Here is a 27,873-nt window from a genome sequence, read left to right on the forward strand (position 1 = left end):
ATGAGCTCAAGCGCTGCACACGGTCCTGTGTTCCTAGTCTTTCCTCCAGACATCACTGTGCCCGAATTTCAGTCAGGCGATGCCACAGGCTCAACCTACGACTCGAGCATGCCCTTTCCAAAATTGCTCGCTACAAGAATGAAAGTCTTAGGGGTGAGTAAGATTTCCCCCATGTAAATTCCACACGGGGTATGTTAGAGGCTTAATGTTTGTTAGCCCCCAAATTTATATTTGAAATCCTGATCTTAATGTGATGGTATTTGGAGATGGGATTTTCGGGAGGTCATTAATTTCCACTGGCGGAGCCTGCATGAATGGGGGATTAGAGCCCTTGGAAGGGGAGGCCAGAAAGCCAGCTAGCTTTCTTTCAACAGCAGCACTCTGCGACCTGGCAGAGGACCTCCTTCAGAACCCAACCAGGCCGGGAATCAGAGCTCAGACTTTGGGTCTTCAGAACTATGAGGAATAAATTTCTGCTGTTTGTAAGCCACTCAGTCTATGGTACTTTGGTAAAGAAGCCTGAACTAAGACAGTGGGTAGGAAGAGAAGGGGGAAATATATATATATTTTACACAGTATATATATATATATACAGTATATATATATACACACAGTAGAATGATGTTTATTAAATCTGTTTTACTGAAGTGTAGTTTACTTACAAAGTTGTGCTAATTTCTGCTGTGCAGCAGTGATTCAGTCATATATACATTCTTTTCCGTATTCTTTTCTAGTATGATTTATCACAGGGTACTGAATATAGTTTCCTATGCTACAGAGTAGGACCTTGCTGTCTGTTCATAATAGTTTTCACCTGCGACCCTAAACTCCCAGTCCAACCCTGCCCCGCCTCCCCTCCCCTCTGGAAACCACAGGTCTGTTCCCTGGGTCTCTGAGTGTTTCTGTTTGATTGATAAGTTCATTTAAGTCATATTGTAGATTCCACATCTAAATGATATCATATGGTATTTGTCTTTCTCTTTCTGACTTACTTCTCTCAGTGATAATCTCTAGGCCCATCAGTGTTGTTGCAAATGAGACTGTTTCATTCCATTTATAGCTAAAGGACATTCCACTCTGTATAGAAACCACGGTGGTGGTGGTTTAGTCGCTCAGTCATGTTCGACTCTTGAGACCCCAAGGACTGTAGCCCGCCAGGCTCCTCTGTCCATGGGATTCTCCAGGCAAGAATACTGGAGTGGGTTGCCATTTCCTTCTCCAGGGGATCTTCCTGACCCAGGGGTCGAACCCGGGTCTCCTGCATTGCAGGCAAATTCTTTACCAACTGAGCTACAAGGGAAGACCTATATCTTCTCTATTTATCTGTTGATAAAACATTTAGGTTGCTTCTATGTCTTGCCTACTGAAAGCAATGCCGCTATGAACATTGCAAGGGCTTCCCTCGCATCTCAGCTGGTAAAGAATCTGCCCGCAATGCAGGAGATCCCGGTTTGATTCCTGAGTTGGGAAGCTCCACTAGGAAAGGGATAGGTGACTCATTCCAGGATTCCTGGGCTTCCCTGTGGCTCAGCTGGTAAAGAGTCTGCCTGTGGGAGATCTGGGTTCAATCCCTGGGTTGGGAAGATCCCCTGGAGAAGGGAACGGCTACCCACTCCAGTCTTCTGGCCTGGAGAATCCCATGGAGTGTATAGTCCATGGGGTCAAAAAGAGTCAGACACGACGGAGCAATTTTCACTTTTCAAGAACATTGCAGCACATGTATCGTTTTGAATTACAGTTTTGTGTGGATATATGCCCACGAATTGCATTCTGGATCATATGACAATACCATTTTTAGCTTTTTAACGAACCTCCAGTTTTCCACTCCCATCAACAGTGTAGGAAGGTTTCCTTGTATCCACAGCCTCTCCAGCATGTATTTTTCATGATGGTCATTGTGACCAGTGTGAGGTGGTACCTCCTTGTAGCTTTTCATTTCTTAGTAATGAGTAATGCTGAGCATCTTTCCACGTGCCTGTTGACCATCTGTATGTCTTTTTTGGAGAAATACCTATCTATATTCTGTACATTTTTTGATTGGGCTGGTTTTTTTTGTTGCTGTTGCGTTGTCTGAGCTATTTGTGTGTTTGGAAAATTAAGCCTTTGTTAGCTGCATTGTTTGCAAATATTCCTCCCACTCTTTAGGTTGCCCTTTTGTTTGCTTTGTGGTTGGTGACACCATGTTTCAAGGTAGGAGCCAGTTCCAAAGTTCATGTTCGTTCAGTTCAGGAGATGTGTATCACTTCTACACCAATCCTGTGTAAGATTCTATGGAAAGGAAAACATTAAATGAATAAGCCAAGATCCCTGGACTCTTAAAAGTCACGTAGTAAAAATCCCCAAACTGACTACCTGTATGATTTTTTTCCAGTCAAGTTCAGGAAAAAAGGAAGGAGAAAATTGAATAGAAGTCAACACACTAAATTCTATATCTCAGGTGGTTCAGTTCTACAGTTTCATATTTTCCCAATGAAAAATCAAAATTCAGTCTGAAAACAATGATATGGTATCTGTGTATGTGGAAATTTTTTGCAGAAAATCTCCTTAATACTGTAAGTCTTCATCTATCCATCCATCTGTCCACTTCATCAACATTAATTATCAATTATTTAGCAATCTTCTCTTCAGACAATGTGGGGATTCAGGTATATTTGAGGCTATGAAAGTGCAAGCGTTAGTAGCTCGGCTGTGTCTGACTCTTTGCGACGCCATAGGCTATAGCCCACCAGGCTCCTCTGTCCATGCAGTTCTCTGGGAAAGAATACTGGAGTGGCCATTTCCTTCTTCAGGAGATCTTCCCTATCTAAGAATTTAACCCAGGTCTCCTGCACTGCAGGCAGGTTCTTTAACATCTGAACCACTAGGGAAGCCGTTTGAGGCTATAATATTGCCCAAATCTTAGAAAATATCCTTTCAATATCCTTAGAAAAGAGAAATAGAAAATAGAATAGAAAATAGAAATACATCAATATTTTTTTCAGGAAAAATAAAGAGATTAGTACATAAATGTGGTCCACTGACATGAGGAATGGGGCCATCAGTCTAAACTGCATTAGCACCTATTCAAATATAATGACTTCCAAACTTCTGCTGAAGAGTGAAAATTATTTCTGAAATACACGTTCTTAAACTACATGCAGGAAACTCTGCTTAACATTATAGGGCCTATAAAGACACACACTGGCTAGTTTCTCTCACTGAGGAGAGAAAATGAATAATTTAAAACGAAGAGAATGAAAATGCTAATGACTGCATTTCAATGCCGCATTTACTGAAAGTGATAAATGGTGTTGGTGGTGGGGCAGGAGAACCCAGAGGGGAAACAGTTACTTCCAGCTGAGAGGATGAGACAGCATCATGGCAAATCTGAACACAGAAGAAGTGATGCAATTTTAGAAGGCAGAGAGGAGGGAGGTAGAATATTCTAGATGAAGAAAGCATAAGGGGCCAAAGTTCATGGTGGCACAGCTTTCATGGTGGCACAGGAGAGCTGGAAGAAAAAAAGCTAGGCTTAAAAGATGTGAGAGGATTGAAAAAGGACAAAATGAGAAACAACCAGGATGGATAAGTAAAGTGTGGTACATCCACACAGTGGGATATTACTCAGCAGAAAAGGCAACGAGCCATCAAGCCACGAAGGGACGAGGAGGCCCCAAAGCACACACTGCTGAGCGAAGGAAGCCGGCTTGCCGAGGCCACCAGCTATCACGTGATGCCAACTATACGCCATCCTGGAAAAGCAGAACTACACAGAGAAACCGTCAGTGGCTGCCAGGAAACGAGGAGAGCAGGGCAGGATGAAGAGGTGGAGAAAGGGGGATTTTCAGGGCAGGAAAAGCCACTGTGCACAATAACACAAGGGTGGACACATGACATCATACATTTCCCAAAAGCCCTGGAGCACAACACAGATGCTGAAGCCCAGTGTAAAGTATGATCTCTGGTTGACAGTCACGTGTCGATGTTGGTTCATCAGTTTTAACAAAACCACCATCCGGTGGGAGACGTCGATATTTGGGTAGGAGGTGAAGGAAGGGGACAGGGCAATATACGGAAACTCTCTGCACTTCCCACTCAATTTTTCTGTAATTCTAAAACTACTTTTAAAAATAAAGCTTACTCTTTTAAATTAAATGGTAAATATGGTAAATTTTATATGTACCTTTTACCATGGTGTTAAAAAAGTACAAAAAAATAAATACTAAGTGGTGAGGAGAAGTAACCAGGAAAGCAATTTGGAGACCTGATTTCCAGGAACCCTATAAACCATCCTTACTCAGATTTTATAGCATAGATAAGGATTAATATTTTCCAGTCTGTAAAATCAATAAAATAACCTAAGGAGCTTTACAAAATACGTGCCTTGTTCTAGAAGTACCTAATCACAATTTTGAGGGGGTAGGGGCAGGAGACCATTTTCAACACTTCTCTGAATGAATTTGACGACTGCTCTGTTTCAAACAATACCGAGGAAAGTAATGGGATCGGGCTTCTCTTTGACACTGTCAGACAGGGAAAATGGATGCTGGCGCAGAAAGGCCAGTGATAGGACAATATTAATAGTCTAGATGAATGGCAGCAGCCACTGAGCTGAACTTACTCCCCAAATATCAAGCTTTCCCACTGTAGGGGCAGTGACTGCCCGAGAACATTTAGGCCCTGAGAAGCAGAAGGCGACGTGTGCCTGCTGGAAGACCTCACGACAAGGAAGGAAGAGAGAAGGGGATCAACTTCCCAACCACAGATGGAGACAAGCTGAGAATATTCGCACATACTCACTGACACATGGGAGGGACTTGGGGTGCGTGAAACAGGTGCCCCAACATTGCTGACGATGGAAAAAAGGGAAGAGCAAAAGCCAAATATTTATGACTTTGAAAACAGAAGGAAGAGGAAAGCTTGGTTACTTTCTGATTGCAGGAGGTCAAGGGACATTCGAAGAGCTGAAGATGACTTTAAGCTTCAGAAAAAGATGACACTAGAAACAAAGAGAGGGCAGAAAGAAGAAAAGGTTCAAAGGGAGAAAAGGGAACTTGGTTCTGGCATATGGAACGCAAGGTGGTAGCAGGAGACGCAAGCGGCGGTGCTCGACGAGAGCTGAGCATGAGTCTGGAGGCGAGGAAGATGGCACCATTTACAATGCACCTTTTCAAACAGTGCTTGCCATGGAAGTAGGGGAGCTCAGTGTCTGGGAACGTGGACTGGGAATAAACGAAGACCGAAGACGCAGACTCACATATTGTATACCTTCTAATCAGCATTCTCACCAACCAAAACACTACTTGGTGTTGTCGGTAAGTTCAGTTCAGTTCAGTTGCTCAGTTGTGTCCAACTCTTTGCAACCCCATGAATCGCAGCACGCCAGGCCTCCCTGTCCATCACCAACTCCCGGAGTTCACTCAGACTCACGTCCATCGAGTCGGTGATGCCATCCAGCCATCTCATCCTTGGTCGTCCCCTTCTCTTCCTGCCCCCAATCCCTCCCAGCATCAGAGTCTTTTCCAATGAGTCAGCTCTTCCCACGAGGTATCCAAAGGACTGGAGCTTCAGCTTTAGCATCATTCCTTCCAAAGAAATCCCAGAGCTGATCTCCTTTAGAATGGACTGGTTGGATCTCCTTGCAGTCCAAGGGACTCTCAAGAGTCTTCTCCAACACCACAGTTCAAAAGCATCAATTCTTTGGCATTCAGCTTTCTTCACAGTCCAATTCTCACATCCATACATGACTACTGGAAAAACCATAGCCTTGACTAGACGGACCTTTGTTGGCAAAGTAATGTCTCTGTTGTAGAGCATCACAAATGTGGGGCAGAGAGAAAAAAAGTAGAAAAATGTAGAAAAGATGGGGGTGCTCTGGGCCCCGGGAGATGACGTTACCTCCACAGGCTCAGAGGACTGGTCATCAGCAGAAGGGTTTTCTGACTGTCCACTACTTGAGGCCTGACTGGTGTGGTGACTTATTAGTGTTTTATTGGAGTGTAATTAGCTTTCCAGGCGACTCAGCAGTAAAGAATCTGCCTGCCGATGCAGGAGACATGGGGGTCGGGGCTGATCTCCTGGAGCAGGAAACGGCATTTTACTCCAGTGTTCTTGCCTGGAAAATCCCATGGACAGAGGAACCTGGCAGGCTACAGTCCATGGGGTCACAAATAGTGGGACGCAGCTCGGCGAGTAAGCACCCACGCATAACTGTTTTACAGGGATGTGTTAATTTCTGCTGTGCAACATAACATCGTGAATCAGCCATACGCATACGTGTATCCCCTCCCTCCTGAGTCTTCCTCCTTTTCCACTCACCTAGGTCGTCACTGAGCAGCTAAGCTCGCTGTGCTATGGTGGTTTAGAATCAGGTGTTTTTCAGACTCTATCACTTACATGACAAAGCCTTTGAGGTCTCTCCCCCGGCTTTACTGAGACATAGTTGACATATAACATTGTGTAAATTTAAGGTGTACAATGTGATGATTTGATACACATACGTATTGCAAAATGTTCACACAGTAAGGTTAGTTGTCACTCCTTCGCCTCTTACAGTTTGTGGGGATGGTGGCGAGAACGTTAGAGCTTGGCTCTCACAGCAGCTTTTAAGCCCACAATGCTGTCCTGCTACCTACGGTCACTGTGCTGAACCCTCGATCCCCAGAACTTAAAACCAAGCATTTGTTCCCTTTGGCAGACATCTCCCGTTTCCCCTGCCCCCCAGCCCCCAGCTCTCCGTTCCTGTGAGTCTGATGTTTTTTAAAAATAATTTCATTTATCTTTGGCTGTGCTGGGTCCTCATTGCTGGGCGGGCTTTCCTCCAGCTGCGGCGAGCAGGGGCTGCTCTGTAGTCGCGGCGAGCAGGGTTCAGCAGCTGCAGCTCGGTAGCTGTGGTTTCCCGGCTCTAGAGGACAGCATCAGTAGTTGTGGCGCGGGCTCAGACCGTCCTCGGCACGTGGGATCTTCCTGGACCTGGGATCAGACCTGCATCTACTTCATTGGCGGGCAAATTCTTTACCACTGAGCCACCAGGGAAACCCCGAGTTTGAAGTTTTTAGATTCAGCATATAGAGGACATGATGTGGTATCTGCCTTTTCTTTTGACTTTCTTCACTTAGCATAATGCCCACAAGATCCATCCATGTTGTTGTAAAAGCAGGATTTCTTTTTGTGATTGAATAATATTCCTGTGTGTGCGTGTGTGTGTGTCTTTATCCACGCATCTGCCTATGAACCTTCAGGCTGTTTCTCTGTCTTGCCTATTGTGAAGAATGTTGCAGTTAACTAGAGAGTATAGATAGCTCTTCGAGATAGCGATTGCATCTCCTCTGTGCATATACCCGGGAGTGGAATTGCCGGGTCACACAGCAGGACTGTTTCCCACCTTCCGGGGACTCCCCATCCTGTGTCTGCCGCAGGGACACGTCCTCACCAGCAGTGCGCGAGGCCGCCCCCTTCTCAACGTGCGCTCTAGCGACTGTTCCCTTGTCTCGTGACCGCCGTCCTAACAGGTGTGAAGTGATGTCTATTTGCTCTCTATATGCACTTCCCTGATGCTTGGAGAGCTTAAGACACAGACTTCTCAGTCTCACCTGGACAGTCTATTTAGTAAGTACAGGACATGACCTGAGAGTCTGCACTTCTAATTCCCAGGTGATCCTAATGTTCCCAATCCATGGACTACCTTTTCAGGAGCAGGGAATTAGATCGTTTTACTCTCATCAATCACTGGACAGAGGGGTCAAGAAAATATCTGTAGAAGCTTCTACTGTCCTCATGAAGAAGTGTCTACGATGCTTTCCTGATTTATAAACGGGGGCAATTTCCTGTTAAGCAGTAGGAGATCTCCTGAGTTCTCACACAGGAAGCCCACCACGCTGATCGCTTTTCACCAGGCCGTTCTCCTCTGTCTGCAGGCTGTCCAGATCCTGTGTGGAGTGATGAACTTTTCTTTTGGAATTGTTCTCCTTTTCACCTTGGAAGATCCATACCCAAGGTTTCCCTTTATATTTATTTCAGGATATCCATTCTGGAGCTCCGTTTTGGTGAGTATAAGTCAGTCAAATTCAATTTGAAGTCATGCCAACAGGGATATTAAGGGGTTCTTAGTAATGAAATGAGCTACGCTGAGTTGTATGATATGGTTTGAAAAATTAAAATAAAATCCAACTCTGTTGAAATGATTTCCCCAATTCATCAGTTACTTGCATTCCATCATTGGGTCTCAAGGTTCCTTTGGGAATATTTGCTTGGGTCTTGACACTATTCATCCACTCATCCATTCAAAATGAATTACTATTATAAGTCATATATGGAAGACCCCTGGTGTAGGAAATGGCAACCCATTTCAGTATTTTTGCCTGGAAAATCCCATGGACGGAGGAGCCTGGGGGGCCACAGTCCACAGAGTCACAAAAAGTTGGACACGACTAAGCAACTTCACTTTCACTATGGAAAACAGCATAGAGGTTTCACAAAAAATTATGAAAAATAGATTTATGATCCAGAAATCCCACCTCTAGGAATACACCCAAAGGAAATAAAAGCAGTTGGTCAAAAGCATATCTGCACGTCTATGTTCATAGCAGCAATGATTACAACAGGCAAGTCATGGTACAACCCACATGTTCATCAGTGCACAAACGAAGAAGCTGTGCTACGCCACACACGGAAACACCACTCAGTCTTGTTCGTGAGGAAACGAGGACATCTTGCCACCTGTGACAACGCACACAAACTTTGAGGGCATTATGCCAATTGAAATGCCAGACAGAGAAAGACAAGTGCCAGATGCCCTTGCTTATATGTGGGCTCCAGGAAAGCGGTCAGGGGATGGGCAGAGGCGAGCAGGGAGCCGAGCGAATTTGCTCTAAAGGCACACACTTCCAGTATGAGATATAAAAGTGCCAGAAATGCAATGCACAGCATCAGGGCCACGGTTAGCACTGCCGTATGATACACGGGAAAAAGTTTAAGAGGGTGGATCCTACGAGTTGTCACCACAAGGAACTTTTTTTTCTTCTTTGCTTTCTCTGTTCCTTTATTTGAAACTTACACGAGATTATGAATGGATGGTAACTAAATTTATTGGGGTAATCTTTTCATGATACATGTCAGTCAAATCATTAAGTTCTATACCCTAAACTGATACAGCGCTATAATTCAATTATATCTCAATAAAACTGGGTGGGGGAGGGGGCAAAGAAAAAGAATAACGCATGAGCCCTTCCTTCAAAGGGCTCCCACATCTAGCAAGAAAGAAAACACGGAAACAGGTCATTTCAAAGTAGTTGATAGACATCACAGAGGCATAGAAAGTGGTATATAAGCAGAGATGAAAGATCAAGTTACTCTTTAGAGAAGTGAAGAAGCAGCTAGGACTTCTCAGCTGTACCTTTGAGCTGCACAGAAGCGTTTAATCACATTCAAGAAGCATTATTTTAGCACTTATTCTAGTATCAGAAAACTGGCAGTGTCTGGGGATTCTGAGAAACGGCAGTCCCTGGTCTCTAGGTCTCAGCTGAGTAGTGACTGTCAGTCGCTCAGTCGTGTCCCACTCTTTGCGACCCCGTGGACGGTAGCCTGCCAGGCTCCTCTGTCCATGGAAGTCTCCAGGCAAGACCACTGGAGCGGTGCTGCCATTTCCTTCTCCAGGGAATCGTCCCTGCCCAGGGATTGAGCCTGGGTCTCCTCCGTCTCCCGCATCTCCTGCCTTGGCAGGCAGCCGAGTAGAGTCTCGGACAATTATCGTCTGGTGTGATGGGTGATGATAAAGGGCATACAAGGTGCTGCTGCTGCTGCTAAGTCGCTTCAGTCGTGTCCGACTCTGTGCAACCCCGTAGACGGCAGCCCACCAGGCTCCCCCGTCCCTGGGATTCTCCAGGCAAGAACACTGGAGTGGGCTGCCATTTCCTTCTCCAGTGCAGGAAAGTGAAAAGTGAAAGTGAGGTCGCTCAGTCGTGTCCGACTCTGTGTGACCCCATGGACTGCAGCCCACCAGGCTCCTCTGTCCATGGATTTTCCAGGCAAGAGTACTGGAGTGGGGTGCCATTGCCTTCTCCACACACTAGCTGACTCTGCAGAACAGAGGGCACGTTCTCCAGAGACATCTGCAGCTTGCCTAACTGTTCAAGGACAAGCGGTTAACCTGGTGGGAAGGAAAGGAGTGGGGGTGTTTGGGCATTAGGGGCACTGCTGCCTTGCTGCGTACCAAGGGAGAACCACCGGCAGAGGCTTAAGCTACGGGAGAACCGAGGCCAGCCCAGACAGCGAGAGCGGCGGGACGGAGCTGAAGGCGCTCCAGTCCACGGGACTAGAATTTTAAGACAGATATGTTGAGATCAGATTGACAAGAACAATACACAGCGTGACTCACCTCCATGGAAATTACCAGGATTTTTCCGGAATTTCCAGTGTATCAGCTGCAACTCCATCTATGTTCTCATCCAAGAGAACACGCTGGACTGCAAACGGGCATGAAGGAGGTTTCTTGGAAGAATGGTGGAATCCAATCTTGTTGGCTGTAAACTGAGTTGACACTAGTCTCTTGTGGTATCAGAGCTGAGTCCACAATAGCTGTGAAAGGAAGACAGATGAGAAAACAAAAAAAGCCCGTAAGATTAAAAAAATCTCTCATGTTCAAATAGTTAGGACCGGATTTCACCCACTATACACTCAGGACAACCGTGGAGGGCATCAGCCCTTCTCACTGCCTTGGGGACTGTGTGAACTAGGAAGGGGGGATGCAGAAGAAATGGGAAGCGATCTGCTAACCACGAGAATTCTTTAAATCAGCTCAATTGTCCGTCACTAAGATATGTATTCTTTTTAACAGTTTGTTAATTCTGGAGCCTTTCTAGTTGCCCTGGAAAGAAAAACCACAGAAACTCTGGTGAGTTATGTATCCCCTTTTCTAAAGAATTTTAACTTTAAATCATTCCAGCCTTGCAAATGAATTTGGAAAATCCTTAAGCCACTGTAATTCCACAAACTGCCAAGTACTGACACCGATCAATGATGTTTACTTCTTTTTTCACAGAATCATAAAACACTAGTGCCATTTCTAGGGCATCTAGTTAAATTCTTAGACACTGAGGCTTAATAAATGACTTGCCCACGTCACTCAGTCATATGGGGCGGGGGACAGGTTCCAATGTTCCGGTAACTTCCTCATCCATTTTCTGTAATTCAACCTTGTAAGCAGAATCTCAAAATAAATAATACAGTGTTAATGAATGCCAACTTTTAATTTACAACTAAGTTATAAAGTAGAGTATTTTTACTTTTCCCAAAGAAGCAAAGACATGAGATATTAATTCATAGGCCAATCAATTATTTTCAGCAAAGGACATCACCTGTGGGCTTGTAGTTTTAGAAGGAAACAAAAATTGCAAAGAAATACAAGGTTTCATTAAACAATCATAAAGTGGAAATGTCGACAGGCCGCGACGTTTAGTGGAGCATGGGAAGGCAAGGTGATGCGGCTGCCCCCTCACCGTTAACTCCTCTTTTGTCCGCTGTGGGCTGCTTCCCGCAATTAAATGGGGGGCAACTTAGGTACGGCTTTGCGGGGCTGGAAGGGTTATGACCAGTTCACTGGACCCCCTCCTTTCTGTGGACGAGGACCTGAAGCGCACAGAGGTCAAGTGCAGGCGCCCGAGGCCGCAGGCCGCCCCGGGCCAGCTCAGCCTGCTGCGCCGTCCGCGGCTCTGTCCGCGCGCTGCTGCCACCGCGTCCGTCTCTCTCTTTCAGGTGGCGCTGAGCCGGATCATGAGCGCGCTGAGCGCCCTGGCCGCGGCAGCGGGGGTCTTCCTCCTCGTCATTGGCTTCCTCATAGACCGAGACTTCTTGTGCGGCTACGCGGGGCAAGTTAGTGAGTGCTACGCGGTTACCACCCTCTTCATTGTAAGTGGGCTGCTCTTTCAGGGCGAGGAGAAATGGGTTTACTCAGGAAGGTTTATTAGCACCCGATTGAAAGCAAAGCAAAGTCTTTCAGTCGTGTCCGACTCTTTGCGACCCCATGGACTGCAGCCTACCAGGCTCCTCCGTCCATGGGATTTTCCAGGCAAGACTACCGGAGTGGGTTGCCGTTTATTAGCATCACCTAAATAACACTGCAGACACGGGTACTGTCTTTTATTCTCAAACATCTTACCGAAATCACAGTATCTGATAGACTGTTAGGTCAGGCACTGTAAAATAGAGAAATGAACGCATTATAACCCCCACTTTTAGGAATTCACAGATAAGGAGATAAGGCAAGCATACCAGTAAATAAAACCCAAAAGGTAAAGTGACATATTAAAAGAAAAGCGTACAGATAGCAATGAGGTGACAGTTCAGTCCTGGATGCGCACAGTCACATACGGAATACTTTTATGGAATTGGTTTTAATACTTAGACTGGACTTCTGATAAAACATGGTAGATAGAAAACAGGCATTTATTTCTGCTCTTTCCAAAATACCACTGAAGTTAGTGTGAAGAAACGGAAAAAAATACGAATCTACATGGAGAAAAAAATGGTGAGACGCCAAAACTGCTGAGAAAGCTGGAAAAGGGAGATCCTAATAAAAGCAAGATATTTCATATGGCACATTCTAAGAAACACTGAGTGTCTGTATGTACAAGGACTATAGAAAGCAAGGCCAAAGAGAAGAAAATAGAGAGACTGCTTCTTGTAATTGTTAATTGAGCTATTTGAATCAAACCTTCTCTGAAAACAAAGAAAAATGCTACGTTTAAAAAAACCACTTCAAAGACACAGGAGCTGAAGGGTCACTGGAGCTCCGAGATCAATTATTACACAGAAGCCTAATCTAAAAATCTATCAACGGATGCCAAAGACCAACACAGCTGCTTCTCCTCGAGGCCTTTTCCAGCGTCGTCTAGTTGGCATCTGGTCCCAAGCCTAAGCGTAGGGCAGGGGAAAGAGGCCACAGCCCAGACTCCACTCCAAGTGGGAAGGCTTAGAAAAGATCTCCACGTTGAGATTCAGGACCTGGGTCCTTGAGCGGTTAACTGTACTCTTCAGGTAAGGGCAAGAAGGCATACAAAATCCTCTGCCCCATAACAGCAGAGAGAACTTACTGAACCGAGTGAAGAAAGAAAGAAATCTCCTTGAGAAACTGTGGCCTTATACCGATCCCCTGACAGTGTCCTCCCACCCTGCACCCCGACCAGGACGTGAACCTTTGGTTAAAATAAACTGGGTGACTCCTGCACTGTTGCTGGGAATGCAGACTGGTGTGGTCACTACGGGGAGCCTGGCGGCTCAGAGGTAAAGAACCCGCCTCCAGCGCAGGAGGCACAGAGACGCAGGTTCCCCCTGGGTCGGGAAGGTCCCCTGGGGAAGGAAATGGCAACCCACTCCAGTGTTCTCGCCTGGAGAGTCCCATGAACAGAGGAGCCTGGAGGGTTAGAGTCCGTGGGATCCCGAAGAGTCAGGCACAGCTGAGCGTGCCCGGCCTTGTTTATATGAAGCGTCTTTACCCATTCACCTGTTGTGGACATTTGAGTTGCTTCCGTGTCTCGCCTGCTACAAACAGTGCTGCAGTGAACACTGGGGTGCGTGTCTTTTGAACTTCGGTTTTGTCTGTTAATATGCCGGGATCCCGGGATCGTATGGTAACTCTGGTTTCGGTTTCTTAAGGAACCTTCACACTGTTTTCCGTCGTGGATGCAACGATTTACGTTCTCACCAACAGAAAACCACTGCGTCTTGATTATGGCAGTTTTATGATAAGTTCTGAAAAGGGGAGCTGCAAGTTCTCAAGCTTGTTTTTCTTTTTCTGAATTGTTCTAGCTGCTATGGGCCTCTGCATTTCCACATGAATTTAGGCTCATCCAGTCAATTTTGGGGGAAAGAAAAGCCAGTTGGAATTTTTATCGGTATTACACTGAATCTGTAGACCAGTATCGACACCTTAATATACAAAGTTGTTTGATCCATGAACCTCTTCATTTGATTAGTTCTTTAATTTCTTTGTCAATGACTTACAGTTTTCAGTAAACAAGCCTGCCCTTCTTTTTTTATGCTATTACAAAATTAGGGTTTCCCAGGTGGCACAACCCACCTGCCAACGCCGGAGACTTAAGAGACATGACTTCAACCTCTGGGTCAGCAAGGTCCCCTGGAGGAGGGCATGGCAACCCACTCTCATATTCTTGCCTGGAGAATTTGATGGGCAGAGGAGCCTGGGAGCTTATAGCCCATGGGGTCACAAAGAGCTGGACACCACTGAAGCGATTTAGCACACGTACATGCGCAAATGGAATTGCTTTCTAAATTCTATTTTTGTGATATTCATTGCTACTGTGTGGAAATACAGTTGACCTTTATACTAATAGACTATATACTCTCACTCTAACTTATTATTTGTAATAGTTCTTAGAGGATCCCTTACGTTATTTTATATACAAGAACATGAGTTCAGTTCAGTTCAGTTTAGTCGCTCAGTCGTGTCCGACTCTTTGCAACCCCATGAACCACAGCATGCCAGGCCTCTTGTCCATCACCAACTCTCAGAGTCCCCCCAAACCCATGTCCGTTGAGTCGGTGATGCCATCCAGCCATCTCATCCTCTGTCGTCCCCTTCTCCTCCTGCCTTCAATCATCCCCAGCATCAGGGTCTTTTCCAATGAGTCAGCTCTTTGCATCAGGTGGCCAAAGTATTGGAGTTTCAGCTTCAACATCAGTCCTTCCAATGAACACCCAGGACTGATCTCCTTTAGGATGGACTGGTTGGATCTCCTTGCAGTCCAAGGGTCTTCTCCAGCACCATAGTTCAAAAGCATCAATTCTTCAGCACTCAGCTTTCTTTCTAGTCCAACTCTCACATCCATACATGACCACTGGAAAAACCATAGCCTTGACTAGACTGACATTTGTTGGCAAAATAATGTCTCTGCTTCTTAATATGCTATCTAGGTTGGTCATAACTTTCCTTCCAAGGAGTAAGTGTCTTTTAATTTCATGGCTGCAATCACCATCTGCAGTGATTTTGGAGCCCCCCAAAATAAAGTCTGACACTGTTTCCAGTTTCCCCATCTATTTCCCATGAAGTGATGGGACTGGATGCCATGACCTTAGTTTTCTGAATGTTGAGCTTTAGGCCAGCTTTTTCACTCTCCTCTTTCACTTTCATCAGGAGGCTCTTTAGTTCTTCACTTTCTGCCATAAGGGTGGTGTCATCGTATGCAAATTCAGATAGTTTTCCTTTTCTTCGAACAGGGATGCTTTCCTTTCTTTTTCTGTTCAACTGCCCCGGCGAGAACATCCAGAGCAATGTTGAGCTGAAGCTGCAAGAGCAGACAGACATCCTGATCTTTCTTCTGTGCTTTGGGAGAAAACATCTAGTCTTTCACCCTTAAGTAGCATGTTGTCTGAGAACTTTTTTCTGGTTGAGGACATTCTCTCCTCTTTCTACTATGTTGAATATTTTTATAATGGGTGATAAATTAGTTACATGCTTTTTCTCAATTTAGCTATTGAGATGATCATGTGGTTTTGTCCTTTATTCTATTAATATGGTATATTGCATTGATTTTTTTATCCTAAATAAACCTTAGATTCTTGAGATAAATTTCGCTTGGTCATTGTGCAAATCCTTTTTAAATGTGGTTGGATTCAGTTTCCTAGCATCTTGTTAAAAGATTTTTGCATCTGCATTTCTAAAAGATGCTGGCCTATAGCTGTCCTTTTGTGTGTGATGCCTTTGATTCTGTGTCTGGTTAAAACTGGCCTTACAGAATGAGCTGGGAAATATTCTCTGCTCTTATATTTTGGTGGTGGGGGGGGGGGGGCAGAGATTTGTGAAGCAATGATGGTGTCAGTAAACATTTAGAAGAATTCACCAACAAAGTCTCCTGGCCTTGGGCTTTTCTCTGTAGAAGTTATATAATTACTTGTTATAGATATATTCAGATGTTCTATCTCTTCTTGGGTTAATTTCAGTAGCTTGTGTCTTTTTAGGAGTTTGTCTCTTATGCCAATAGTAATTTTCAAAGATTGCCTTGGTGGTCCCATGTGTGTAGGACTGTCTACCAACAATCGAGAACTCTGAACTAGCGTAGCCGGGAGGAAAGGGCCTAGAAAATGAGCACATTGCCACCAACAGTGTCTGTCACTCTGAGCCGGGCGGGGGTTGGGAGTAGTTTTGTTTCAATCATCTTGAGTGGAAGCAGTTTACTTGGTAAATCGAGGCACTTGCGCCCGCTGTCTGCGAGCTGTCCTGTCTTTTGGACCATTCACTTCTGGAGAAATGTTAGAAGAGCAGAGTTTAAGGCCAGGAAAGGTGTGTGTGTGTGTGTAGCAAGGTCTACGAACAAGGCTCATGTGTATTCTTTCTCTGATGAAGTTTCTGAAGTAACCAAGCTCCTGCCTAAGGAGGCAAAGGATGATAAATAGCTGTCAAAGGAAAGCAGTCTATATCAGAGGGGAAAAGTGACAAATTTATTGTATCATCCATGTTCTCAGAATGGGAATCAAATCCATTGAAATATTGACTGAAATATAACACAGAGTTAATTTCCAAGGACTCAGTCAATGATTAACTGGAAAGTAAGAAGTTTGAGGGATAGTGACAGCCTTGGAAAATCCTCCCCTCCCTGCGGACAAAGGGAATCAGCCGCCTCTGACAGGTGGAATTTGTCAAAAAGAATCTATCCCACAGCAAATTTCTTATGCATAAATAAAACTAAAAAAAAAATTCTTCTAATATTTTAAGGAGGAATCCAAGACAGTTGTTTCTAGAAGGGATAGTGCTTAAAGAGACCTTTTACTCATTAGTCCCTGTGGCTGGATAAGGATGATAAAACCTGAAATAACTCCTGCCCTGTGACCTATTCTTACACACACAGAGAAACACAGATAGGAGGCAGATGGGCAGACAGGATGGCTAGTGGCAAAGCTTGGGCAGACCTTCACAGAGAAAAAAAACGAAAACAAATATGAGAGATAATGAAAAGGGGCTCCGGGAGATCAGCGACCTGGACAAATAAATAAACCCTGCTCGATGAAAAGTGCTATGCTCGCCTCACCAGCAAGGACAGTCAAACCCTGGACAGGGAAGCTCACGGGGGGTCCAGGGACAGCCACCAGGTGAGTCACAGGACCATAGTGGCAAGGGGTCTGGCCTGGCTCCTTCGAAGATTACCAGCAAAATCTATGACAATTAACAGCTTAATTTGTTACATTTTTTAAGCAGAGCAGAGCACAGAGTCTCAGGCCCAACAGGCGAGAACAGGAAAGGGCACAAGAGGGTTTCATCAGCTGAGTCAGCCGTGGGGCGGTTTCCGGGACAGGACAGGAAACGGTTAGACTTGCAAAGCAGAAGAGTCGCAGGCACAGATGACAATCTTATTTTCGGAAAACATGAATTAACATAAAATTACCATTAAAGCAGTTCTCCGTGGGTTTATCTTGAATAAAATAATGAGGCTCTGAAAAGCCTTAAGTTAAAAGCTTGAATTTAGGCAGTAGCCTTTCACACCAGACTGTGGTGCACTTTAACTATTTGCTGAGTTATTTTTCCAAATTAAGTTTTCTTTTCATTTCTCAATTCTCAGCAATCATAACTAAAACTAAAACTAAATAAATAAAGATTTTAATAATTACAAAAAAGGAAAAACTGAAGCAACTGAATGGACGGCTAACTTTCCAAAAGCATCAGGAAAAGAAGGAAACAGAACCATATCTTCAATGTGCTGAATAAAGTAACTGCCAACCTACAATCTATCATTATCCATTCACATGTCTCACATGAAGGTGAAATGAAGAGTGTTTAGAGAGACAAAGATTGAGCTTGCCCCCTGTACACCCCCACTAAAGGAATGACGAAGGAGGAGTTCCAAACAGAAGGAGAATGCCGGCGCAGCGAGGTGCAGCAGCAACAGAAGATCAAAGGCTAGAATGGACACGCGGACACGCCCAGGTGAGCGCTGCTGGTAGGGTGCAGTGGTGATAATAACAATACGCGCTGGACTAAATGAAGCATTCAACGTGCCAGACAACGCTGACATGCAAGCAGGAACGGGGAGCGAGTCTATCGGCCTACAGATTCGCAGGGCTCCCTCGGGGCTCAGACGGTAGAGAACCTGCCTGCAGTGCAGGAGACTGGGGTTCAGTCCCGGGTGGGGAAGGGCCCCTGGAAAGGGAACGGCAACCCACTCCAGTACTCTTTTTTTTCTTTTAAGGATTATAATATGGAATCATTTATTGACTGATAATATAATGTTAAATTAAAAATCAAATTATAAGTAATTGATCCAGCACAATCTCATTTTCGTAAAAAGAACAGCTATGTATACAGATAGCTTGATCTAACTGTTAATAGTGGCAGGATTATGGACGATTTTATTTTCTTTGCAATTCTTCACATTTTCTGAACTTTAAAAAGAATAGCATTCATTAGATCCATTATTTTCTGACTTACACATGATTTCTATTTTGAAAAAAATCAAAAAGACGTTAAAATAACTTTTTCTGTCACAAAACCTCACTTGAACAACAGGATTCACTTAGACAATATCAGAAACGACCTGACTTTCTGATTCAAGTGGGCTTCTAAAAAAATGATCATGAGGATACCCTTATTTCTGTGCAAAATTTATTATTTCATTTTAATGTCCATAATTACCCATTAGTCTTCTCTCTCCCCTGATTCAAAGTCCTTCTCAGGATATGGAGACCAGAACAGACTCTAATTTCTTAGTCTATCTTTTTTAGCTGAAGACCAAGAAAGAATAAAAATAAAATTTAAAGGTAACGGATTTCTGAATGTAAGACAATGTCAGTGACTGGTGCATTTCAAGTACCTTCCTCACACTGAAGCGAGGCTGTAAGAGTGACATTTCTCCCAATAAAACACTAAGACATTGCCAAAATTCTAAAAGTTTATCCACTTTAAACAAATACTTTCAATGGCCTTATAGGTTACAAAACTATAATTGGACATTTTAAGATTAGCTTATAATTTTCACTTTCAAAAGACATTACTTTATACAAATAAGACACTTACAGATGATAATAGCTACAGAACAACAGACTCCTGGATATCTTAAAAGGTAAATATAATTGCACTTACTTTATAAAATAATTTGCATTCTTGTGGGGAAATAGAAAATATATTTGCATATAAATTCCTTTTCCCAACTAAGTATAATGCAACTCTCTAAGTTTCATTAAGAGTCTTAAGTTTAAAATAAACTTGTTTATTTTAACTTAAGTTTAAAATAAAATAAGTCTTCAGTTTAAAATAAAATTTAAAAAGAGAGAGAGAAAAAATAGGGCAAGTACTGTATGTGGCTGTCTGTCTCTCAGTAATATTCACTGTGGTGTTCCTTCCAGTTTCGATCCACGGACACAGAGGCCTCAGCACCATATTAAGAAGTCACACTTCAGTTCAGCTCAGTTCTGTGACCTATGAAGTGTGACAGGCCTGGGAGAACCAGTACACCGTCATTCCTTTTCAGGAAAAGCCTGGCAGAATAGCTGATCCCCTTTGTGCCTCAGAACCATAATCATGCGTCAGAAGCCATTTACAACACTAACTGCAGTGAGGAACGTGTGCTGCACAGCTGGGCTCTACGCGTTCTTTGGAAGCTCAGAAAGTTCAAGGATGTCTGATCAATCTTCATTTCAGATCTAGTAGCATAAAAGCCGGGTTTTCTAAGTAGGATTTCCACAAATTAGAGAAGCGTGACACTGTAGCGCCATCGATGATTCTGTGATCAGCTGACCAGCTCACGTTCATTATCTGGGCCTTACAGCCTTCCCCTTTCTCGTTAAGTTGGGGAAGGGCCTTAATTGTTCCCAGGGCCCCAGTTACCACTTCAGGTGGAAGTATCACTGGTTTGGCGGGCACCACCAATTGATCCAATGTTGGGAAGAGTGAGCGTTCCTCCTAGGAGGTCATTGGTGCTGAGCTGGCCCGCAGAGCCCAGTTTCTGGAGGCGGTTCAGTTCAGTGGCGATCTCAAATATGGAACAGATCTGAACATTTTTCACATTGGGTACAATCAAGCCCTGCTCTGTGTCCATTGCTATTCCAATGTTATGAGAAGCCTTGTATGTTATGTTCTGGCAGTTTTCATCCACAGAAGCATTAAGAATAGGAAACTGTAGTAGTCCCAAGGAAGCAGCTTTTAAGAAGAAGGGCATAAAGGAAAGTTTAATTCCACGAGCAAAAGCAATGGGTTTTAATTCTTTCCATAGCTTAACCAGTTCAGTAAGGTAAACCTCATCACAATACCCAAAATGAGGTGTCTTCAGGGCCGCAGACATGGCCTTGACCATTGCTCCGTGAAAGCCTTTCACGGGTTCGGTTCTGTCTTTGCCTGTGAACACTGGAGGCTGTGATATTGGAATAGGAATGGTTCTGTCTTTCGGTTTTGGTGGAGGTGGCATAATTTCAGCTTTTGGTGAAGGAGGTAGTATAGCTCCTGTTAGCTTTTCCAGGTAGTTGAGAATATCTTCTTTAAGTATTCCGCCATCTTTTCCCGAGCCAATAACTTCACTCAGCTTAATACTATTTTCCATCGCAAGGCGACGAACTGCAGGAGTCGCCGCTGTTTTCTGGCCCTTTATCTCTCGGTGTGTGTGTTCATCATGGGACACAGCAGGGCTTTCGACAACATCTTCTTCTGAATCTTTTAAAGCTTCCGTTTCTGTGTCTCCTAATGGCCCTCCCACATAGGCAGTATCATCTAGATTAGAACACAGTGTTTTATGACTCCATCATAACGACCAGTGATAGTATCAGAAGCTTTATCACTTTGAACTTCACAGATGCTATCAAGCGGAGACCCTGTGTCTCCTTCTTTTAACATACCATTCTTGAACAGTAACTTCTCTAATCCCTTCTCCAGTGTCTGAGAGTTTGAACTGAACAATCTGTCCCTGGAGAGCAGCTGTTGTTTCCAGCCACTGATGTGGCTGACTGTACTTGAATGGAGGATAACCAAAGAAACACACATATTTTGGCTTCAAAACATGAACATTACCACATGTGTGAAAGTAGCGGACACAAGTAGGCTGTCATAATGAGTGAAGTCCGTCAGGCAGAGAAAGACAAATGTTGCAGGATACCACTTATCTGCAGAAACAGCTGCCCCGCGGTCCAGCTCCAGGTCCTCAGCACACGCGCTGCAGCCACCTTACTCCGGAAAATCCCACTCCAATATTCTTGCCTGCAGAATTCCATGGACAGGGGAGTCTGGTGGGCTACAGTTCATGGGGTCGCAAACAGTCAGACACGACTGAGCGACTGACACTTTAGCTTTACCAGAGAAGAAGGTAAAGCTTTGAAGAACTTGAGACTTTGGTAAGTTTTAATTATTGAAAGTGAAAGTGTTAGTCTCTCAGTTCAACTATCCATCTCTATAACCCCACGGACTGTAGCCACCAGGCTCCTCTGTCCATGGAATTCTCCAGGCAAGAATACTGGAGTGGGCAGCCACTCTCTTCTCCAAAGGGATCTTCCCCACCCAGGGATCTAACCAGATCTCCTGCATTGCAGGCAGATTCTTTACCTTCTGAGCCTCCAGGGAAGCCCTGTGGCTACACAGTGACCCTTAATATTGCAGAGAGGGATTCCTTCTACTTTATCCCTTTCTAGGCCTGTCTCAGCTGCCCTATGTCCTGTGCCGTCCACAGAGATTACAGAGCAAGCTTGTGCCTGTTTATCAGTTTTGTATCTTGCAACTTCATGGAATTTGTTTATTAGTTTTAATAATTTTGGGTGGATTATTTATCAATAAACAAAAGTTAAGTGCATTCTAAACACTAATAACAAACTATCAGAAAGAAAAATTAATGAACACAATCCCATTTGAAATTACATCAAAAAAGAAAATATACAGGAATAAATTTAACCAAGGAAGTGAAAGATTGGCATACTGGAAAATATGATATTGAATAAAGAAAACAAAGAAAACACAAAGAAATGGAAAGATACCCTCTGCTCATGGATTCAAGGAATTAATATTGTTAAAATGTCTATACTACCCAAAGCAATCAGCAGCCAATGCAATCCCTACCAAAACGCCAGTGGCATTTTTCACAAATATAGAAGGAAAAGAAACCACTAAAATTTGTATGGAAGCACGATATACCACAAATAGCTAAAGTAATCTTGAGAAATAAAGAGCAGAAGATATTGCACTTCCTGATTTCAAAGCATATTACAAAGCTACAGTCATCAAAACAGTACAGTATTGGCCTGAAAACAGAAAGAAGGACCAGTGGGACAGAATAGAAGGCCCAGAAATAAACCCACACAGACACGGTCAGTCAGCTTGTGACAGAGGAGCCAGGAGTATAAAATGAGGGAAGGACAGTCGCTCCAGTAAGTGGTGCTGGGAAAACCCAGGCAGCCACATGCAAAAGGATAAAACTGGGCCACTATCTTTTACACCACACACGAAAATAAACTCAAATGGATTAAAGACGTGAATGTGAGACCTAAAACCGTAAAACTCCTAGAGGAAGACATAGGAGGTAAGCTCCTTGACATTGGTCCTGGCAATGATTTTTTGAATTTGACACCAAAGGCAAAGGTGAAAAAAACAAAATTAAAAAGTGGAACTACTAATATCAACCTGAAAAGCTTCTGTATGGCAAAGGAAACCATCAAGAAGATAAAAAGTCAACCTATAGAATAGGAGAAAGTATCTGCAAACAATATATCTAATATGAGTCTAATATCCAAAATAAATTTTAAAAACCATGCAAATCAACAGCAAAATAAATGCAATTAAAAAATGGGCAGAGGGTCTGAATAGAAATTTTTATGAAGGATACAAAAGGCCAATAGATACGAGAAAAGATGCCCAACATCATGAATCATCAGGGAAACGCAAATCAAAACCACAGTGAGATGCCATCTCACACCCGTCAGAATGGTTACTGTCAAAAGGCAAGAAATGACAAATGTTGGCTAGAATGTAGAGAAAAGGGAACCCTTGTGTACTGTTAGTAGAAAAGAAAGTTAGTGTCATCACTATGGAAAACAGGATGGAGGCGGCTAAAAAAATTAAAAATGGAACTATGATATGATCTAGCAAATCCACTCTGGTATTTAATCCAAAGCAGACTGCAACGCAGCTGAAGTATGTCCCTCCATGTTCACTGCAGGAAGAGTTACACGTGCCAAGGCATGGGAGCAAACTAGCTGCCCACTGACGGACAGGCGCTAAAGAAATGAGACACACACTCACACACACACACACACACACACACACACACACACACACACAGGAACATTGCTGCCCACTGACGGATGGGCGCTAAAGAAATGAGAGACACACACACACACACAGGAACATTGCTGCCCACTGACGGATGGGTGATAAAGAAATGAGAGACACACACACACACACAGACACACACAGGAACATTGCTGCCCACTGATGGATGGACACTAAAGAAATGAGAGACACACACACACACACACACACACACACACAGGAACATTGCTGCCCACTGACGGATGGACGCTAAAGAAATGAGAGACACACACACACACACACACAGGAACATTGCTGCCCACTGACAGATGGACGCTAAAGAAGTGAGAGACACACACACACACAGGAACATTACTGTCCACTGACGGAAAATATGAGATACACACACACACACACACACACACACACACACACACAGGAACATTGCTGTCCACTGACGGACGGACGCTAAAGAAATAAGAGACACACACACACACAGACACACACAGGAACATTGCTGTCCACTGACGGAAAATATGAGATACACACACAGACACACACACACAGGAACATTACTATCCACTGACGGATGGACGCTAAAGAAATGAGAGACACACACACACACACAAACACAGGAACATTGCTGCCCACTGACGGATGGGCGCTAAAGAAATGAGACACACACACACACACACACACACACACACACAGGAACATTGCTGCCCACTGACGGATGGACGCTAAAGAAATGAGAGACACACACACACAGGAACATTGCTGTCCACCGATGGAAAATACGAGATACACACACACACAGACACACACACACAGGAACATTACTGTCCACTGACGGATGAACGATAAAGAAATGAGAGACACACATACACAGACACACACACACACACACAGGAACATTACTATCCACTGACGGATGAACGATAAAGAAATGAGAGACACACATACACAGACACACACACACACACACAGGAACATTGCTGTCCACTGACGGAAAATATGAGATACACACACACACAGACACACACAGGAACATTAGTCAGTTATAAAAAAGAAATCTTACCCTTTGCAACAAAATGGATAGACCTTGAAGAAATTATGCTAAGGGACATAAGTCAGATATTGAAAGATAAATATTGTATGACATCACTTATACATGGAATCTAAAAAATCCAAACTTATGGGAACAGAATAGAATGGTGGTTACCAGGGGCTGGCAGTGGGTGATTTGAGGAGATGTTAGTCAAAGGGTTTAAACTTCCATTTACAAGACGAATAAGGTTTGAAGACCTAACAATGTGGCATAGCGTTACTGTTAACACTACTGTATCACAGACTTCAGTATCATTAGGAGATTCGATTGTAAATGTTCTCATCATAAAAAAGAAAAGATAATTACATGACGTGATAGAAGTGTTGACTGATGAACACCATGGTGGTAATTATATTGTAACATATAAATGTATTTTATCAACATGCTATACACCTTCAAGTTACACAATGTTATATGTCACACTTCTCAATTTTTTAAAAAAGAAAGTGAAAATGCCAGGCACAGAATGGGAGGTAATCTCCTCAATACACGTAACTCATAGAGGACCCACATCCAGAATATATAAGCATTCCCGAAAATCAACAATAAAAAGACCAAAAAATCACTCATTATTAGAGAAATGCAAATCAAAACCACAATGAGGTACCACTTCACACCAGTCAGAATGGCTGCGATCCAAAAATCTGCAAGCAATAAATGCTGGAGAGGGTGTGGAGAAAAGGGAACCCTCCTACACTGTTGGTGGGAATGCAAACTAGTACAGCCACTATGGAGAACAGTGTGGAGATTCCTTAAAAAATTGCAAATAGAACTACCGTATGACCCAGCAATCCCACTGCTGGGCATACACACCGAGGAAACCAGAATTGAAAGAGACACATGTACCCCAATGTTCATCGCAGCACTGTTTATAATAGCCAGGACATGGAAACAACCTAGATGTCCATCAGCAGATGAATGGATAAGAAAGCTGTGGTACATATACACAATGGAGTATTACTCAGCCGTTAAAAAGAATTCATTTGAATCAGTTCTGATGAGATGGATGAAACTGGAGCCGATTATACAGAGTGAAGTAAGCCAGAAAGAAAAACACCAATACAGTATACTAACACATATATATGGAATTTAGAAAGATGGCAATGACGACCCTGTATGCAAGACAGGAAAAAAGACACAGCTGTGTATAACGGACTTTTGGACTCAGAGGGAGAGGGAGAGGGTGTGATGATTTGGGAGAATGGCATTGTAACATGTATACTATCATGTAAGAATTGAATCGCCAGTCTATGTCTGACGCAGGATACAGCATGCTTGGGGCTGGTGCACGGGGATGACCCACAGAGATGATATGGGGAGGGAGGTGGGAGGGGGGTTCATGTTTGGGAATGCATGTAAGAATTAAAGATTTTAAAATTAAAAAAAAATAAAAAATAAAAATAAAAGTAAGGCCTGCACAAGCACCTCACAAAGAAAGGCACACCAATGACTAGTGAGCATATATCTGTTCAGCATTGTTAATTACCAAAAAAAATGCAAATGAAAATCACAAGTGACATACACTGCACGTACACCAGAAGGACCTGGATTAAAAGAACCGGCAGAGTTGAGTGCTGGCCGGGATATGGAGAAACTAGGATTCAACCACCTTGGAAAACCACTTGGTAGCTTTTAACAAAATTAAGCATAGACTTATTTATATATCAGCAAAACCCAACAATTAACCAAGAAACCAATAGATTTCTGGGGAAATCTATTCGCAGCAATTAAAACCTTGAAACAATTCAAGTGTCTGTCGGCAGCAGAGAGGAACAACCGACTGCGATGCTCACACAGTGGGACAGTGGCGCAGGCAGCAGCGTGGCTGGAGCGCAGCCCAGTCTGTGAACAAATTCAGATGCAGAGGCAGCAGCAGACCCAACCAGCTGTGTCAGCCAATCACAAGAGCGGGGTCCTCTGGGCGGGAGGGGAATTGACTAGCAGAGGACACTGGAGGACGTACTGCGTGGTGGAGTGTATGGTCCTGATCCAGAAATCACGAAAGGGCAAGGAAAACACATTTACGTTAGAACTCTGCAACGGGAAAAGAGCTGGAAGAATACTTTTAAAGCAGGTACCAGCGAAGTTGTAAGATTTTTATACACAAAGAGAAAGTAAAAGTGACCAAAAATGTGGAGGACACAGCGGAAGAAATGGACAAAGGTTCATGAGGGAGGACCAAACACGCGGACGCAGCAGCCAGAGACACTCAGGGGGACGCTCACGTTCACTGGCGGGCAATGCCACGCAAGCCAACAATGGGCGAGCCTCTACATGCACCCGGCTGGCAAAAGCCAGGCTTACAAAAGTTGTGACTGGCCAGGAAGTGGCGCAGCGGATGCTTCTGTGTACTTACGCAGCAGGAATGTGAAATGTTCCTAAGATTCTGGAAGCAAGGAGACACTCATACGAAAGATGCACCCACCTTAACCCAGAAAGCAGTCCCCACAGCACTAAGTCCCCCACACGGAAGGACATGTGCGCAAGGACGTTCACTGCAGCATTTTCCAGAATGGTAAACACAAAGAAAAAGACAAAAATCAAACAAAAAGCAGAAAAGAACAGAAGAGGAGAAAGAAATAAACTATTTCCAGTCACTAAAGAATAAAAGAATCATAACTACACCAAGAGATACTGTCCTCAGACATGTCAGACTCTTGGCAACCCCATGGACTGTAACCCGCCAGGCTCCACTGTCCATGGGACTTTCCAGGCGAGAATACCGGAGTGGCTTGCTGTGTGCGTCTTGAGAACAATTTTTCAGCCTCTAGTCGAAGCGTGCAGACGCAGACAGCTGTAGGAGAGAGCGCCATCCGTGCTCATCTTTACAGACCTTCACCAGCAGAACCCAAGTTGTGACCAGCCCCTGGGCTACTAACAGGTGTGTGTCCCTACAGACACCCTTAGTGGCCAGAATACCAAATATTGTCAAGGTCTTCAGTGGTAACAAAAAGAACACAAGAAGTTACTATCAGCGCTACATTAAAAGGTGTCTCTTTCTGCATGTTCCTCTTTTTCTTAGCCTGTAGGTTCTTTCCCCTCTTTTTCTTTCCTTTTCTATTTTTGCTCCTTTTTGGTTTCTTAACCTTCTTTCTTTCTCTTTCAACAGGCCACTTTTAAATATTTCTCTGTATTGCATTTTTATGAAGTGGAGTCATATAATTCAGCGTATAATTCAGAAGGTAGATGCGTAACTACCTCTTGCATAACTTCCTCCAGAAAAACAATGACGCTGTTCTACGCAGGGCTCTGCTGTGCCTGCTGTGAAAACACCCACATTTCCTCACAGCCCTCCAGCAGTTTGCTTCCTAAGCGTTAGACACACTTGAGACATGGAGGTCTCATTTCTCGCCTTACCACTGCTGCCCCATCAGCATCGGAAATTACTGTTACATGAGCATTGCTGTGCTAATACTGTAACCCTTTTCTTCTGTTACAGGGAATTTTGGTTATGTTGATGGCCTTCAGCATCATTGAATTTCTCATTTCCCTGTCTTTCTCCATCATGAGGGGACCCACTGGGTGTGGTGACTGTGAGGAATGGGACGGAGCAGAACTGTGA

At 43.9% G+C, this 27,873-nt stretch overlaps 1 protein-coding gene and 1 pseudogene across 1 annotated transcript; one reads left to right on the forward strand and one right to left on the reverse strand.

The window, feature by feature from the left end:
- LOC138093221 (membrane-spanning 4-domains subfamily A member 5-like) lies at positions 1–27,873 on the forward strand. Its single transcript, XM_068989339.1, has 5 exons — positions 1–153; positions 7,896–8,024; positions 10,814–10,870; positions 11,731–11,883; positions 27,751–27,873. Exons 1-5 carry the CDS (start codon positions 1–3, stop codon positions 27,871–27,873), a joined length of 615 nt encoding a protein of 204 aa, XP_068845440.1.
- Positions 19,613–20,516, reverse strand: LOC138093205 (lipoamide acyltransferase component of branched-chain alpha-keto acid dehydrogenase complex, mitochondrial pseudogene; annotated as a pseudogene).

Source organism: Capricornis sumatraensis, chromosome 16 (assembly GCF_032405125.1).
Source record: "Capricornis sumatraensis isolate serow.1 chromosome 16, serow.2, whole genome shotgun sequence".
Taxonomy (NCBI): domain Eukaryota; kingdom Metazoa; phylum Chordata; class Mammalia; order Artiodactyla; family Bovidae; genus Capricornis; species Capricornis sumatraensis.